The sequence below is a fragment of the Thalassophryne amazonica genome, chromosome 23 (genome assembly GCF_902500255.1).
Source record: "Thalassophryne amazonica chromosome 23, fThaAma1.1, whole genome shotgun sequence".
Taxonomy (NCBI): domain Eukaryota; kingdom Metazoa; phylum Chordata; class Actinopteri; order Batrachoidiformes; family Batrachoididae; genus Thalassophryne; species Thalassophryne amazonica.
In genome coordinates, this window is record NC_047125.1 from 24310764 (window position 1) to 24325715 (window position 14952).

The window sequence follows — 14952 nt, forward strand, 5'->3', positions numbered from 1 at the left end:
AATGTTAAGAGAGTTTTTGGTTGTTTACTTGCTTGTTTGTTTTGTTTTTTTAATAAAATTACAAAAAATGCAAATCTGTTGTAACTTTTTTCCAATTAGGTTAATAACTGGCCACATAATTGTCAATGAAATATCACTGTCTTATCTCCCTCTCTTGATACTCAACATTTTTCCCAGTGAAAACTGGCATTCCACAAGGATGTGTTCTGGTTCCTATGCTTTTCACACTTGTATGAAATAGGTATTTGGTAAGGTTTTGGAAACCAACAGCTTAGCTGTCTTCATTGGCAAGACAACTTTGACCGACTTTGACTTCCCACACTATGCTGTTGTCTTTCCGGAATCAATAGGCACCCTGATTGCAGCACTTGGCAAGCTGTGCAAGGAATCGTCCGTGTTTGTGATTGTCCTAGATCAAAACTATAAGACTGAGGATTTCACCGACTTGACATCTGTATTTGTATTCAGTGAACATGTTGAACTTGTAGAGACATTCACTTATCTCCACAGTGACATTCATGTCTTTATCCTTCGGTGTTGAGTTTGAAAGACAGCTTGGAAGAGTTTACGGAGTCATGAGGTCCCTGGACAGCGGTGTTTGGTGATGCTGATACCTTTGCTAGAGAATGAAGGTCAAAGCCTTTAGGGTTCTGGTGTTTCCTGTCTTACTGTATGATTATGAGAAGTGGACATTAGCCAGTGATCTAAGGCAATGATAACCTAATGTCGTTGGTGAGAGGTCTCTATTAAGGATCCTTGGGTGCCACTGGAATGGCTTTGGCTCAAATCAAACGGTTACTTAGGAATATCACTGGTATTATGAAAGATTGGCTACAGCCTTTTAGCCATGCAGCATTGCTCTATACGTGTATATGACCAAGCATGTAGGTGCCACAGAGCTGAGGACCTGGAGGAGGACTTTCTACAGATCCACAGTATAGTATGCCACCCTGAACAATGAATAATTAAAATAAAGGGTGCTACTCAGAGTGGCTTGGCAGAGTTCACCAAACTGATCCAAACTGGCCACCTGATCATCCAGATCAGCTCCAAAATGTTATGTCTTTCACCCCACTGGAAACTGCCCCCCATCCACCCACTACCACAAAATTTCCTGAAATCTCATTCAACAGTTTCTGTGTTATCCTGAAAACAAGCACATTTATGTACTTTTTGAGAACTGCTGACTGCAGACAAATTCACCATACACTTTGTAGTTTGTAATTGGTGTAAATTAGGTTCAAGACAAAGTCAATCATTTAGGATGTGACAATGGCGGTGTTGTGTATAAAAATATATACAATTTATAAATGATTAGCGTGAGACTGAATCCCTTGAATTAAAGATAAAATTCTACACTACAAGCACATCTCGATCAAAATTACATAACTATGTGCTTCTGTCCAAATACTTATGAACTGACTGTGTATATAACATATTTCTGAACAGTCCCAACCAATATTCCATATCTCAGAATGTAGTCCATTCTAGCTGCTCCCCTTTTTTCTAGATTGTGTACAAAATATATCCTTTGTGCACTCTTTGTTGGAGATCCTGACAGTCATATTGTATCTTCTCATCAACTTGTGTCAAAGTCAGGCGATTATTTTTCAGTGTCAAACTGACAGACGTGAGCAGAACCATAACCTACTTTGTGGAGGTTAAAAAATCCCCTGGGGTCTATTGTTAGCTTTGTCTGACAGGAAATGTAAACACAAGATGTACATTTGAAGCCCACCAGCTCGCTGCAATGGGTTTCTGCCCCTTTGGAGAAAGTGTGAATGACCACAATCGTGCCTCTGTTCGTGGAAACGTAAGCTATATGCTTATACACAGTCACCCAGGTCTGTCGTTGTCAGGCTGCAGCTTTCACAGCAATGAGCAGAAGAAAAAGACAAAGAGAGCAAAGCATTGTGGGACATGCCAGTTGATGTGAATAGTGAGACAAGTGGGGTGGGTGGACCATATCATCTACTTCGAGTGAAGCTTTTTTTATCTTTCACCAAGGAGGTTATATTCTTGCTGTTTACTTTCTGACAGTATTTGTTTGTTTGTCAGCAGGATTTATCAAAGCACATGAATGGATTTCAGTTAAATTTGTGAAGCGACAGATATTCAGTCAATGAAATGTTGATTAAATGGTGCAGATGTAGATTAAGGGATGGTTGTTGGCTTTGATCTTTTATCTAAAACTTTGATCTTTACTTCTAATCCTGCCTTTGATTCTAACTGCTTTGATTCTGTAATCAAGAGTGCTCACTACTTCAGCAGTCATGAGCAAAGGTCGTGATCTGCTCTTTGATCTTGAATCCTTTGTCTAGCTTCCTTTGATCACGGATAAAAGGAAGATCATGGATAAAAGGAAGAGAGACACACAGCAATGATGTTATAGCCTTCTTGGTGAGGTTAAAGATCAAACATCAAACATCAGCATTCAGGATCAAAGATGTGTGATCAGGATTGGAGATCAAAGTCAGTGTTCAATTATAAGACTGAAGGTCAGGATGAAGGATGAGTAATCAGGATCACAGGTAAGCAATCCGGATCAATCCACAGGATTCAAATGGGTGATCAGGATCAAAGATCATCTATAAGGATCAAAGATGAGTGGCCAGGATCAAAATGCAGATCAATGACGATCAATACTCAGAATCAAACATCAGTATTAAATGTGGGCAATCAAGATCAGAATCAGAATCAAACCTCTAGATCAAAGATCAGCAATCAAAGATGAGTGATTAATCACAAGGACAAGGATTACAGGTGATCAATCAAGGTCAAAGGTCAGCAATCATGATCAAAAAATGTTATAAATGAAAGGAATACCACTATCAATAGAAAAAAAAATTAATTTCAACATTAAGGTAAACATGATTTTTGGAGATATGAAGTGACTCTGTGTCCTTGATTTTGCTTACAGTATCCTATAGAGACATTAAACAGCGCAAGGTGTTAGAACAGAACAGAATAGAATAGAATAGAATAGAATGCCCTTTATTATCATTATACACAATTTACAAGATTGGAGAGAGCTTCTCCTTTTTTCAGTGCAAACAGATAAAGTGGAAAAAAGTATAAACAGTATAATAATAATAATAATAATAAAGTATAAAATCCTACAGGACAGTGCAATGAAAAACTCTATGTACAAATATAGTTGAGTATAAGAATATACAGTGCCTTGAAAAAGTATTTGACCCCTTGATATTTCACATACATTTTAATTTATTTATGCCATTTCAAATACAAAAAGTAAATTAGGCTTCTGAATATAAACATTTCTAAAATTATCTTTCTTAAACTCAAACTCAAAGCAAATCTCTTCAACTTAATATAAAAGCCAAGATAATGGGTTGAATAAGTAATAGTTCCCTTTGGTATAATACATATAAATAATCAGTTTTATTGCCAGTTTTATTCAGACAAGTCAGGGGATGGATACATGGACATTTCCTAGTCACTGAATATGCCTTAGACTTTTTAGAGTGAGGAAAGCCAAAACACCCAGACAACCCAGAAGAAGTTATCGGCTGTGATTGGAGAAATTGTACACAGTGCATGTTTTGCATTTTGTATCACCTCCAGCTTCATGATGGAGTGGTATAGAGGAGGATTTTCTTAAAAAGAAGACCTGAAAATTCAGCTACAATTTGTCAGACAGTACATCTGAGATGCAAGAATGTGTTGGTGAAAGAGAATCCTCAAAATACCTTAAAAATACATTGACGATCTAAGAAAGTGAAAACACTTATTTCCATTGTGATCCATTTAAAAATCAAATGACAAAATAGAAGTAAAAATAAAATAATAATAATAATAATAATAATAATAATTATTATTATTATTATTATTATTATTATAGTGTGTATATGATAACAAGAACCTAAACAATTTCTAAATATATTACGACAGTAAATTAACATAAAAAATTATGTAATTAACAGGAAATAAAAACTGCTGAGGTCTAAGGTTCTAAAAACACTCTGGACTCACACACCATTCCAACTCATTATAGAAACTTTACATAATTTATTACCACCCTTGAAAAATATCAGCTATCTATTTTATAAACACTACCCAAACTAGAGTCGGTGGATCCCCACGGACAACACACTAGTTTTTTGTTGTTGTTGTTTTTATTTTCCAAAATTATTGTGCTCAGTTTTTGACCAATTTCAGTGTACTTTAATTATGAGAGCGAATAAACCTGTGTGGAGGACTTTGACTGATCTTTGACGACAAAGGCAATCAAATTGCACGTTTATCTTTCATTTCTACTTTATTTTTTCATGCACAGTCTTAGTGATATTGTTTAACACAAAAACCCAAAGACACCTAATTGAAAAGGCACACATACATAAAACCAATTTTGCACAATTTAATCACTACAATTAAATGTTTTGTAGTTTTCTTTGCAACAATGGATAGATAGAAAAGTTTTGATGATCCTAGAATTGTCTGTACAGGAGGCTCTGAGTCGTTTGTGGACTGTTTCTAAGATATGACATCCAGTGTCACATCTGGTTAGCCAATGAAACACGGTCCTCTTTCTGAACAGAAGAAGAAAAGCATTGAAGCTCTCTTCATTTGCTGCATGATGACACCTACAAAGGTTGCTTTGAATCTCATGTGTCTGTTTCTGGGGGGATTGGGTAAGTCTTGTGCTTTGTCACTGAACATTTTCACCTTTAAACATCTGCATCGGCGTAACATTCTTATTAACTTGGTCATATTCTGGTCTCAATTTCAGCTCCGGTGGTGAATTTGACACGATCGGCATCCCTGTCTGTAATATCAGCACGTGTTGGGGGCAGCGTGACCTTGCAGTGCTCCCCTAAAAATCACAATGCAGAGTGGTTCTACTGGTACAAGCAAACAGCAGGAAACAAGCTACAACTTGTATCTTCGTATTATGAATTCAATGGGGGAAGGTTATACAATGAATTCAAGGATTCACGCTTCAAATTGGAAAGTGACAAACAGAAAAATAACTTGACTATTTCAGATTTACGCATGGCAGACTCAGCTACGTACTACTGTGCGAGTGAGGATTCAAGGAACTTGGAATTTGAGGAGGGTACTGTCGTCAACATAGAGGGTTCGGGCACAAATGTCCGAGCTTTGGTCCGACAGCCGGCAACCTCTTTCAGTGTCAGCTGCACGCTAAACAGCAACAGCTGTGATGGAGAACACAACTTTTCCTGGTTTAGAAACTCAGAAGAATCTCATCCAGGTATTATTTACACTCACAGAGCCAGGACTGAGGAGCGTGAGATGAAAATCAAGACACAAGCCTGCATCTACAACCTCCCGGAGAAGAGTGGGGCTCATCCGGATTACTGCGCTGTCGCATTGTGTGGGCACATTCTGTTTGGGAATGTGAACAACTCTAAAAGTAAGTAAAATTCTGACAAAATTCAGGTTGATTGTGAGTTTTTTTCCCTCTGTCAAAGTCAAGTTATTGTTTAAACACTGTTAGCAGTCAAGCCTCTCAATGTTCCACTCCCCTTTGAGCAAATGGCATATTAGAAATTCTTTTATACACATACTGCTGAAAAAGAAATACACAGGTAACAAAGGCGCACGCGTAACAGAGTGCTAAATGAACACAAACTGAGTTTATCTGAATCCTACGATAACTACAATAAATAGTTTTTAAAGTGTTTCTGCACTGTGTGATTATTTAATATATATATATATATATATATATATATATATATATATATATATATATATATATATATATATATATATATATATATATATATATATATATATATATATATATATATGGGAACTCAGTCACACAGTCCTGTTTCACCTCAGGCACCTTTGGTGCACAGATCTGTTTCCTAACAAGAAAACCTCTCACTTGACTCCAATGCCCAAGTGCACCCAGTTCTTAAAAGTAATGCCAGCTGGCACTCTGATTGGAATGTTGTGGCCAAAATACACCTGTGATTTAATTAAGAGACTGAACATGACACTTTTTGGTCATGTGTCTTAGTTTGTGTTGACATTACATACCACCGTAAATAGGAGTTGGACATGCCCTGCATGTATTTATGCCATGCACTTTAGACCACGCACTATGGTCAACATAGGGCCCATAGTGTCACATTCTACTGTGTGATCTCGCTTCCTGTGTGTGTTTGCAGATGAGTCGGAATCTACTCTTTTGGTGTATTTCTTAAGCGGTGGTTTGGCATTCAACATCATCCTGGTTGTTTTTATGGTTTTCTTGATGAAGAAAGGAAATATCTTACAGTGCTCAGGTAATTATTTTTGCAGCTGGCACTATGTGTTGTGGTGTGTGCTGTTTTTGTACATTAGCTCTGTTTTTTCTTTTTTTTCCCACAAGCAAATTCACAGGAAAGAGTTTCAGCTGCGCCGCCTCCACATCCAGAGGTGGGTTGTGTATCTGGATCTTTCTGCAGCATTTCTCTGTGGGATCTTATGGAACCCGGGAGAGGTCACTTAAAGTGATTTTTTTTTTTTTTTTTCTGGCTGTGATCATTTCTGCGCACATTTTCCTTTGAGTCCTCAAATTAATAAAAAGTGTACACATTTTCCTTTTTCTCTGGTAATGATCATTTGTGAGCATGTTTTCCTTTAATTGAGTCCTCGATTTAATAAAATGTGAGCACATTATAGGCCTAAACTGAGCTCTCAAAATATGTATTTCGTACTCACATTAAGTCATTTCTGACATTTTCTCACCATTCGCTGTCGCAAGCTATTGTACGGAGATTTGGGCTATTAGTACTTAAGCAAAGTTCGAAAGATATTCAGATTTGATTCTCTGGAATCAATAACTTCAAAGCGAATTGCTGTTTTAAATCAAATGACACATCTTTCCAAACGCTGTAATGCAAACAACAAACTACAACCAACCAGCACCATTTTTCCCCCCAAAATGAGACGTCCTCCATTCTTTATGAATTACAGTGAACTTGACGTGCAGCTGGCTGCGAGACCGGTGCTCAGGGACCGTCAACAAATTACCACAGTGAAAGGAAATGCTTTGATAAAAACCCAGTAATGTACATTTACGGTTTGTACTGCCACCAAAGTGACGTCACACATCAGTGAGCTGCTTCTGGTTGTACTACAGCACTTAGATTGGAAAAATGTACAATTATATGATTTTAAAGAATGTTTTATTGAAATAAATTTGAATCAAATCTCAATAACGTTTTATTTATAGCTTGTAGTGCCACCAAACTCACATCACACTTCAATAAACTCCAGCTTTAAATAAAAAAAATAGTGAGCTTTTATTCAAATTTATTACAATAACAAAATCTTCAAAATTATATAATCGCACATTTTTCCAATCTAAGTGCTGTAGTACAACCAGAGGGAGCTCACTGATGTGTGATGTGAGTTTGGTGGCACTACAAACCATAAACATGACATTATTGAGTTTTCATCAAGGCATTTCCGTGGTAATTTGTTGATGGTCCCTAAACTCTGGTCTTGCAGCTAGGCTGCACGTCAAGTTCAGTGTAATTAATAAAGAACGGAGGACATCTCATTTTGGGGGAAAAAATGTTGGTTGGTTGTAGTTTGATTTATAACAGCAATTTGCTTTGAAGTTATTATCGGCTGCTCCCTTGTTTGCACTCAGGGTTGCCATAATAAATCCAAGGTGGATCTGCATGTTGATTTGGCACAGGTTTAATCGAATCTTTGAATATCTTTCCAACTTAACTCTGTAAGTATACAGTTCACATTAAATGATGATAACCGAAGGCAGGTGGTGGCAGCAGACTTCTACTCTTTGTAGCAGGGTCACATGCGGTGCTTACATGTGTCAAGACAATATATATTGAGTGCACTTTTTACAAAATGTGGCCACGTTTAAGTAGATATAGTGCACATAATATTTTATAACGGTGTTGACTAAATTGTGCTCTCATTAGACTAAATCATTCCCTCATTTTACTAAATTGTGTGCTCGTTTTAGAAACTGCGTTTATTTTACAATGCTTAAAATGAGCGCACACTATAGTAAAACGAGAACACAATTTAGTAAAATGAGTGCACAATTTAACAAAATGTGCACACATTCTCTCCACATGCAAAACATTTTGCGATGACAATTCTAGGGCTCCGTAGGATCTTGTATTGTGGTGGCTCACCTTTTCTTTTTTCTTTTTTTTGCTCTGTTGGCAGGACATTCAAACAGCGGATGACCTCCATTACACTGCTTTAAGTGAATTCAAAGTCAGCGGATCAAAAAGCAGAAGAGATAGCTGTAAAAGCCACTGTGTGTACTCAGCTGTGATGCAGTAGACTTGTTTCATCTACTGTGGGTGCTAATTTTAGTTTCGCCTGAGGTGTACTCAAATTATTGTGGCAAAATTTGCGCAAATGTGGTGACATTTATGTGTGCAGCCAATGAGTGTGGAGTAAGGCCATGAAAGCACCCTATGATGCAGGGGAAGCTAATGCTAATAGCATGTGTCAACACTTCCAAAATTGTGAAACAAGAAATTAGCTTCCAGAAAATTATTTTGTGCATCACGAAATGTCAGCTTTAAGATAAATTTTTCCAAAAAAAAAAAAAAAAAAAGAAAAAAGTGTGAAATTAGTGCGGTTAAGCTAATGACTTGGCTAGCAATGTTTAGCTGTGGGAAGCATGTACATGAATGCACACTTTTAGGGTATTTTCACAACTTTTTCATTTTCTTTTCTCGTGGCAGTATATCTAAGTGGACCAAAACAAATAAATAAAATCCACATTGGCATAATGCTGCTTGAGTGGTCTGAATCACTGTGTTTATGTTCTGTAGCAGATGTGCTAGTAATGCTAGCTTCATGGACTTCAGCAATATCAGTATTTTGTTTATTTTTGTCTAGCTTCTCCAAACTCATCTCCAAACTAGTTTTTGTGAAGAGAATGTCACTCACCAGGTTCTGAATTAAATGTGCTGAGAAAAAAAAGAAAAGAAAGAAAAAAAGAAAAATGCGCTTCCTGTTTTTTTGTTGTTTTGTTTTTTTTTTGCTACACTGGTTGCATTAACAATTGTTGATATTGCCATTAAATTGATGACTCATTCCACTTCTCACCTTGACTGTAACTTCTATCTATTGTACCCTGATGTGCTCTTTGGTTTCTGTAATGTATGTAACTCTAAAAAGAAAGAATTTTAGCTCATAAATTTCTTAATTACATTTGCTAAATTTCATATTCATAAATGTAAATTTTCAGGTAAAAAAAAAAGCCCCTGTTCAAACTCTACTTGCTTGAATTACAACATTACAAAGTCTCAATTGAGTCATCTTCAAACCCCAAAGCTGTGAAGACTCTTGATACTCTTATTTTAAGTGCTGACAGGTTATCTTTTATATATTTATTTATTTTGTTTTTCTTTATTCATTGACCCCTGGCATACCTTTGTACTTTGTGTAATTGTTTATCTTTAATCTTTTTTTTTTTTTTTTTTTTTTTAAAGGCATTGTGTTGCGCAACTTCTCATTCAAAAAAAAAAAAAGAAAAAAGAAAAAGAAAAAAGGCTTCAAATGCAAAGAAAGTGTGAAGCGAAAATGAACAATTTTGAACACAAAATGCTGACACTTTCTCCATAAGGAACTTTTTTTTATTTTTCGTATATATCTCGACCTTGTGTTTTGTTCTTTTGCTATTTATTGTATTTGTTGAAATAAAGGTTTGGTAAAAAAAAAAAAATAAAAAAAAAAACCCTCGCTCCACCATCAATACAAATAAATAAACAAATAAATAAAAACTGATATTTTTTTTCCTCTCTTTTTTATTGATATTCTACTAACAAATAAAAATAAAAATGCTGGGGACCAATTACTGCCTTGCTGATGGTACTGTATCTTATGTCAGAGGACTTTTGAAACTTGTTTTTGTGGTTTTAAACAGGATGTCTCTAAATCAGAAGTCCTCTGTTCTTTTTTCCCCAACAAAAGAAGCTTTGGTGGTTTTCTATGCTGCCTTATAGCTGACTGAACAAGCAGCTTAGGCACATCTAAATTAAGAGGTTAGGCATTTAGAAATACTGGTCTTTAATGTTCCTGTTCTTGCCAATAGATGTACAACATTGGAAAATGGAGACACAATAAATCACAATATGTAAAAATTGTAGTGGGTTCTTGTTACCCCAACACTAAAGATTTTAATCTTTAGGTTTTGTGTGTGTGTGTGTGTGTGTGTGTGTGCTCTTAATTGTGGTTTCTCTCATGGCTGTTGGGTTTTGTCAGAAGTATTAAATACCTGTTTTCATGAATTCCTACTGCTTGGGACACTGGCCTGGAAAGAAATTAACTTTGGTATGGATACAGATCATTGACAGCAGCATTGAATTGAATTGAATTGAAATGACACTCATGGATAACAGAAATTCACTTGTATACAAACAACCAAACTCATAACAGAAAAGTCAAAGGCGAAAAGAAATATAAGAAAATAAACAAAATAAGGCAAAGGCAGAAGCAACGCTTATCAACGCCTACACCCCTATATAAAGTCAAATCAAACCAGGCATATAAGCATCACAGTTGGTCTACTGTTTCGTGGTTGGGGATGAGGATAAGGCAGCTCGGTGGCTTGGTGGTTAGTACCATTGTCTTACAGTGTGAAGGTCCTAGGTGAGTTTCCGACCAGTCCTTTCTGTGTGGACTTTGCACACTCTCCCATGTTTGGTTGGCTTCCCTCCTGATGGTCCAGCTTCCTCCCACTTCTGAAGACATGCAGGTTAGGTGAACTAGTGATGTCAAATTGGCCATGGAGAGTGTGAACAAGTTTGTCTATGTGCCAGCAGCTGTGGCAGACTGGGAGCCAGTCCAGATGGATGGGTTCATGATAGATTAATCTGAAGAAAACCTAATGAAATTAAATTTAGAACGTAGTCTAAATTTGAGTTTTTGATAGGAGATGGAAATTTTTTGTTGTTGTTGAAGAAATGGAAGAAGACCGACTTTGCATAAGCCCCAGGGATAGGTACAGATTTAGCTTTAATTTGTTTTTTGTTAGTCATTTTTCTTTAATACATTTACTTAAAACAGTAGTAAATGCAAATAATTTTATCATTGTCGAGTTTAGCTTATTGGAAAGTTTCATTGAAACGCAATAGTTGCAACTATTGTTAAGGTTTCTTTCATAATTAAGATTTACAATAAGTCTGTCTTTACAAATACTGTTGCATTATTTGTACAATATGATCACAAACTGGAAGCTTTGCTCCAAATTAATTTGGTTAAAATCTCAACCAGACCCATCTCCAGCGTGATGGTGATGCAGTACATTAATGGTGTTTGACACAAAACCAGATCATTTCACACAAAATTCTTCTGCATGATATTTAGTCTAGAACAGAAGTAACACTTGTGCATTGTGGCTGCTGCTCCACACTTTCAGAAAATAAAAGTAAGTCTCTTCGGATGCTCCCTTGTTTTCACTCAGGGTCACCACAGTGGGTCTGCATGTTGATTTGGCACAAGTTTTACGCCAGATACCCTTCTTGATGCAAGTCCACGTCACATGGAGAAATGTGGCAGGGGTGGGACTTGAACTGGGAATCTTCTGCACTGAAACCAAGTGCACTAACCACTCGGCCACCCCTTCACTTTCAGAAAATACTGCACCAAAACAGACATTTACAAATCTGTATTTGTGGCTAATATTTCCAATGCTCGAAAAATAAGCCAACACCTTCACTGTCACCTTTACTGCTTCTGCTGAGCTCAATATTCCTCAAGCATTTGATTTTTGGCAGTGGCCAGTTTCCAAACTTGCTGTATGCGCATGTAGATTGACCCCAAATTGCCCTTAAAGGGTTTGTTTTGGCAAAGGTTAAAGTAATTGGGGTCACAGGTAAAATTGTGTTTCCCTACTTCTCCCAAGTCCTTTTCGCTGATTTCTACTAAACCTGGTAGGTCAATGAGGGTTGGTCCCATAACTGCCGTTTAAAAAATAAATAAATACATTTTGCCAAGGAATTTCCAATTTGAACCAAATGTGGCGCACACTTTGGTGGATCCAGAGTTCCCCTGTCAGGGTCAGCTAGAGGTCTATCATCTGGGTGAAGGTCAAGGTAAGATTGCTGTTGGTCTTATAGTCTTCATGTCTATGGCTACTATTGCCTAACTCATACAAACACAAGAACATACACTCCTGGGAGCATCATGAATAAAGCCTTTAAAATCAATAAAAGGTGGTACACAGGTGCCAGCCTTTGTCAAATCTTTGGGGTGAGTCCCGCATCCGTATTGCTTTTACGCAAAATTGTACACAATTTTAAAAATGGTTGCATGGTTTAAGGATTTTGAACTTCATCTCAATGATCACGACGAGCATGTGATCTCTTCCAGATGTAAACCAAAAGACAAACAATTACAACACACAGCATAACTACAACCCTAATGACAGACAGATGGAGTAAGATTTTTATCTGTGCAGTTATAGTTGCAGGATCCTCTCCAACATGCAGCTTGGTCCCCGAGCCAAACCGTATCTCCCCACAGGAGGAGACGGCACAGTAGTAGGTCCCAGCATCAGATGAGCTCAGGTTCATCATCTGAAAATAGTAGATATTGTTCTGTGCTGGTGACGCTGGCGTAGACACGTTTCTACACTGATCCTTGTGGTTGTAGGTGGTCAGGGTGCTGTGCCTCAGCCAGTAGACGCTGTGCTGTCCATCACAGGTTCCACCCAGGACAGTGCAGTTGAAGGTCACAGAGTCTCCTGGCAGAACAAACTTTGACACTGGCTCCTGGACAACATCCACGGGCTCGGTCTCTAAAACAGGGAATCAAACCGGTTAATTAAAAATGAATAAATGTAAACTATATCAGAAGGGCAGCTTTTATTTTAGTTGTGCTACACTTTAAATCAAACTAAAAATGCTGTTGTACGTCTTCAAATTAAGCACATAATGAAGATAAACTGATGAAAATTTGTTGCACTGGATCAATACAAAAACAACTTTTTCTTTATGCAATATACTGTACTACATATCTGTCTGCTACCTAGACATATGTAGGTTTGTTGCAGGGACTAATCATATCTATGACTGAAATTTGGGAGAGTTGTGGCTGAAGTTACATGCAGGTTGAAATTAGCCTCAGTTTCTTTCATTGCTAAAGCCCAAGTCTGGAAATACTCATTCTAAAATGGTCTACAATACTTGCAATTTACCAACTTTCATTGAATTGCTTGTTGTCCCGTCTTCAGTTTTATTTAGTTTGAACTCTCATTGGTGCTTGCCAATATTCCACATGTCAGAAATCCAAATTAGCAAGACTCACTTTGGTTGGGTAACTGTATTCTAACAATGTCCTGAAGCACCTGTTTCCCATTTCACTACAACTTTTTACATTGTTGTTTAATTACCAGAATGCTGGAGTTTTTAATATAAAATTTTCCAGGATCTGCCTACACTATATTTATAAACTGATTCTTAACTTGCACCTTGCTTTCCAGGGTAGATCATTTTTTGTTCCTCAGTTTTTTTCATTATATGGAAAGAGTATAAGACATTTTGAATCTTCTCTGTATCCACCCTAATTTATTTGTTTGGTTTGTACAAAAGTCCAAAGTTATTCAACAGACATTTTCTTAGAATCTTCGGTAGTTTATTCCCATGAATTTTAAAAACCAAGAGTGTGTCAAACCATAACCTTCCTGTTGATTGAACAGGAATTAAAGATCTATTATCAAGTTTACTTTAATCTTAAACCTCCCCAGACAACCTTTACATCTGTTGTACATAACCAGATTTAATAAGTTTGACACATCCTATAGAGTAATATGTTGAGATTTCTGGTGTAAATTTTACATATATAATAAATTAGTGTTGAGATTCAGTCTTTGACAATCTCAGGTAGGTGTCACATCAAAAGTCTAATGCTCATTTTGATATTGTTGGGGGGCACGTTTGATTCAATTGTTTGTCTAAAGTCAAAGGCAGCAGAAAGTGAAACAGTACCTTGAACTTGTAGAAAGACCCCGTCCCCAAATTCTGCCGTGTTTGAGTGCGAGGTTCCACAAAAGTACATGGCCGAATCCCCACACTGGACATTGGAGATGTGTAAATTGTTCATTCCTTGTTTCACGTGCACGAAATAGCGAGGATTTGCCTGCAGCTGGTGGATCTTTTGCTGCGATAAATCATACTTGTAAATGTTAGACAGCAGCTTGGGTGCTCTTCCAAGCCTTTGGTGATACCAGAAGAAGTGCGTCACCACTTCACTGCGACAGAAGCAGCGTAACGTCACATTGTCACCGACCCTGGACGATGTAACCCCGGTGTCCTGGACGACTGTTGAGGACTGGGTCACTGCGGACAGGTGAACTAAGATCAAAAAGACCCAATGAGATAGATACACAATCAAATTGTAGCCATAAAGAGCCACAAATTAAACTTACGTGTTACACAGAGGGCCGTGTACAGGTGCATTCTGAGAGCTCTTCACAACTGAATTCTTCACCGTGACAAACATGGTTTTGAGCAGGGGTACATTTTATTGGTTTGTCACTGTAACTGCCAGACACACATTGGTGCGAACATCCGTTTGTGCCTCAGTAGGAAGTGAATTAACTGCAATGGGGTCACTCTGATTTTGAAAGTTAAGTCAGTACATAAATGTTTTTACACATTTAATGATAAAATAAAATTAAAAAAATAAGTCAGACTTCTCTATTTTCTCATGATTAAATTTTTCTTTACAACTAGTTTTCTTTAGAAAAGTCAGGGGAGGGATACACAAACAAAGAACACAACCCGTGATAAATGTAAATAGTGCCATGTAACAAGGGGACAAGCAACAGGTGTCGTGATTATATGATGAGACAGCTGTGACCACACAGACTAACAACAAATATGGCAAAGTACAAGGGACAACTGAGAGGTTTTGAGTCTGATCCAGGATGAGTATGGCATGGTTTTCTGTCTTTCTTATTCTGGGAAACAAATATGTCTC

At 37.2% G+C, this 14952-nt stretch overlaps 2 protein-coding genes across 2 annotated transcripts; one reads left to right on the forward strand and one right to left on the reverse strand.

Moving 5' to 3' along the window:
* The first annotated feature begins 4597 nt into the window (after positions 1-4597).
* LOC117505413 lies at positions 4598-8547 on the forward strand. The gene is made up of 5 exons (XM_034165058.1): positions 4598-4652; positions 4751-5395; positions 6159-6275; positions 6362-6408; positions 8179-8547. The coding sequence occupies exons 1-5, from the start codon at positions 4598-4600 to the stop codon at positions 8296-8298; spliced, it is 984 nt and encodes a 327-aa protein (XP_034020949.1). The 3' UTR covers positions 8299-8547.
* A 2671-nt stretch (positions 8548-11218) lies between these two features.
* On the reverse strand, positions 11219-14595 carry LOC117505257. Its single transcript, XM_034164865.1, has 3 exons — positions 14399-14595; positions 13959-14324; positions 11219-12769 (listed from the first exon to the last, which is right to left on the reverse strand). Exons 1-3 carry the CDS (start codon positions 14427-14429, stop codon positions 12309-12311), a joined length of 858 nt encoding a protein of 285 aa, XP_034020756.1. The 5' UTR covers positions 14430-14595; the 3' UTR covers positions 11219-12308.
* Positions 14596-14952: the final 357 nt, after the last annotated feature.

Coding starts and splice junctions, on each gene's coding strand:
- LOC117505257 (XM_034164865.1), bottom strand. CDS start 14,429: ATGCACCTGTACACGGCCCTCTGTGTAACAC. Junction 14,325..14,398: donor CACGGCCCTCTGTGTAACAC/GTAAGTTTAATT, acceptor TTTTGATCTTAG/TTCACCTGTCCGCAGTGACC. Junction 12,770..13,958: donor GGTCTTTCTACAAGTTCAAG/GTACTGTTTCAC, acceptor TCCCTGTTTTAG/AGACCGAGCCCGTGGATGTT.
- LOC117505413 (XM_034165058.1), top strand. CDS start 4,598: ATGACACCTACAAAGGTTGCTTTGAATCTCATGTGTCTGTTTCTGGGG. Junction 5,396..6,158: donor GAATGTGAACAACTCTAAAA/GTAAGTAAAATT, acceptor GTGTGTTTGCAG/ATGAGTCGGAATCTACTCTT. Junction 6,409..8,178: donor CGCCGCCTCCACATCCAGAG/GTGGGTTGTGTA, acceptor CTCTGTTGGCAG/GACATTCAAACAGCGGATGA.